We start from the raw sequence: 2,861 nt of genomic DNA, 5'->3' as shown, positions 1-2,861 counted from the left end.
CAGGGGGGCGTTTTAAAAACGCACTGCCCCGTTGCACACTGCCCCAATGGTATTTCCCCCCGCAGAAACGCTATTTTCATTTGACAGTGCTACTTATTGTATTGTTCCAAGTACATGCTGTAGCCAACCATGGAATATACAATAGTTAAGGGTTTCTTGTCACTTGTGTGTATGCTGTCAATAAGCAGACACATTGCTCTATGTGTGACCGAAAATGGTGAGTGTAAGTGCGCGAAAACACAGCATCATGGACTAAACACAGAATTTAAAAAAAACCAATGTCATCCCTCATAGGTTACGCCAAGCGTGCGGACGTGAGGGTGATTCTGGTAGGCAAGACGGGTTCGGGTAAAAGCGCATCTGGTAACACTATACTCGGAGACGGCAATGCTTTCGAAGAGGGCATGTCACCCCGATCCGTCACAAACGGGTGTGTGAAAAAAGTCACTGATATAGACGGGGCGCGGATCGTGGTGGTCGATACTCCTGGATTGTTCAACACGACTAAAACGCAAGACGAGGTGAAATTGAAAATAGAGGAGTGTGTCGAACACTCACTACCCGGGCCTCACGCGTTCCTTTTGGTGCTCAGCTTGAAGTCTAGGTTCACACAAGAGGAACGGAACACCGTCGAATGGATTCTAGATAACTTCGGAGAAGACGCTTCGACGTATATCATGGTGCTGTTCACCCACGGTGATTTGCTACAGGACAAATCGGTGAAAGAGTTCGTGCAAGAAAGTAAAGCTTTGCAAAAGCTGATAAACCAGTGCGGCGGCAGGTACCACACGTTTAGCAATACTATGACACATAACAGAACGCAAGTACACGGCCTATTAAGCAAAATACAGGACATGGTCGAATTCAACGGAGGCAAGCATTACAGCAACGACATGTATCGCGCTGCACAGAAAAAACTGGAAAGAGAGAGGGAAAAACAGAGGCGAGCGGAAGATCACATGAGGAAAGAACACGAAGATATGATTAAGGCAAGGGAATGGTGTCGATTTTTCGGCCTAACTTCGCTTGGATTATTTGGAACTGGAGCGTATTTATCGTCGTATCTTCTGATGGGAATAGGAGGGGTGCTTGGGTACTCGCAGTTCAATTGCACCTGGGGCATGTTCACTTAGGAAATTACGGGGCGCTCGAGTGATGTTGCAGATGTGTAGATTTTTTTTGACGGTTGTATCTCCGCATCTCTGTTTGTGCGGATGTAGTAAACTGACCCAGTTATGTACTTTTCTTGGAAGCGCATAATTATGACCGTGTCATTGTCATAATGCGGAGGTTGTTGATGTTCGTTTTTCAATAAACTCGCCATAAATAAATGACTGTGTCAGTGTGGTTCTTTGTAATGTGTTGATAACGGATACTTGTTTTTCCCACACAGGCACATTAATAACAATCTCCCGACCGGGGTATTGTTAACAACCCGTATTTATTAGCAGCGTACGCGTAACGAAATGAACACTCGTTTCTTGATGCTGCTTTAGATTGTGACAGGGAAACAAAGTTCCGCCTAAGACATGAATGCCTTATGGACGTTGCTATTTTTCATCTCACCGCTGAGCTGCTCATCGGCACACCTGGTGCGCAGGCCTATCGAAGAATACACAAACACACATATTTTTCAGAGATTCCACCTAGATGATTTTGGTGTGACCTGCACTTCTCAAGGCAACTGGACTATAATGATGAACACTTCTGTTAGTGTTAAATCTAGATGCGGGGTGGGGTGGGGAGAAGAAGACGGTTCTCTTTGTAGAATCAAATACATGGATTCGGACGATACAGCGATTTACTGGTGTGAAAACGAAGAGGGTATGATTGGTGACCGCTTCGACATCACCGTTAGCTCGGGGTCTGTGCTCTTGCGGACCTCTGTGGTCCCTATCATCGAGGGAGATGACGTGTTTTTGCTCTGCCAAACGTTGCTTGATGCTAACATACCCCGAGATGTCTGGGGAGCGCACAGGAAGGAGAATGATTATTCCAAATTTTTCTCCTGTAGATGCAGGCTTTTACAAATGTGAAATTTTAGGCTGGACATCTCCAGTTATCTGGATCTCATCAAAGAAACCCGTGGACAACGGCACCAACACCGTTATGTCCCTAGAATCAAGTACGTCTCTTTCGAACAGAAACCTCAGCGGTTCGATTCAGGTTACGGTCAACGGAGTTCGTGTGACAGCCTCAAGTGGTTTGAAAGTGAGCACAGGCGATTACCTGACTTTCAGCTGCGAAGCCGCAAACGCCTCGGAAGAGTGGACTGTGTGGAGGATCACATCTTATAACCGTAATACAATGTGCGGCTCGAATTGGGGCAAGCAAGAGGGACGTATTTGTCGTATCAGCTACATGTATCCGTGGCACAGCGGGGTTTACTGGTGCAAGTCAAAAGGAGGCACGTCCCCCGGCCATTGTGTAACTATTACTGTTTCTAAGGCGGTTCGGATACCCCCCCTTGTTACAAACATAACATCTGATGCTGGGCTGATTATGTTGAGCCACGGGACTTCACAATTACCCGAAAGAGAGCAGCTCATTCTCGCTTGCAAAGCTGTAAATCGCTCAGGAGAATGGACTATTTGGAGGAAGACCCCATACGGCGTCGGTCGGTGCGGGGTAGAATGGGGCATGTTGTTCGATTCCGTGTGTTACAAAAAATACGCGTATCCGCGGGACAGCGGGGTTTATTGGTGTACCTCAACAGATGGTCGTATCAGTAACCCGCTTATTCTAAATGTGACTGATTCAAAGTCAGTGAATCTGCGAATTGCGACTCTCCCCGTTGTAGAGGGTGACGCCCTGGCCTTGACATGCACCTCAGACTCATCGGACCTACTGCCTAATACGCC

The 2,861-nt window shown here is 47.0% G+C and overlaps 1 protein-coding gene across 1 annotated transcript; it reads left to right on the top strand.

Moving 5' to 3' along the window:
* Positions 1-278: 278 nt before the first annotated feature.
* LOC146379841 (GTPase IMAP family member 9-like) lies at positions 279-1,133 on the top strand. The gene has a single exon (XM_084940395.1). It carries the CDS (start codon positions 279-281, stop codon positions 1,131-1,133), a length of 855 nt encoding a protein of 284 aa, XP_084796521.1.
* The last annotated feature ends 1,728 nt before the right edge of the window (positions 1,134-2,861 follow it).

Source organism: Perissodus microlepis, chromosome 9 (genome assembly GCF_051167445.1).
Source record: "Perissodus microlepis isolate ML-2025 ecotype Zambia chromosome 9, ASM5116744v1, whole genome shotgun sequence".
NCBI lineage: Eukaryota > Metazoa > Chordata > Actinopteri > Cichliformes > Cichlidae > Perissodus > Perissodus microlepis.
Note: the sequence above shows the minus strand (reverse complement) of the source record. Positions and strands in the feature narration are given on the sequence as shown.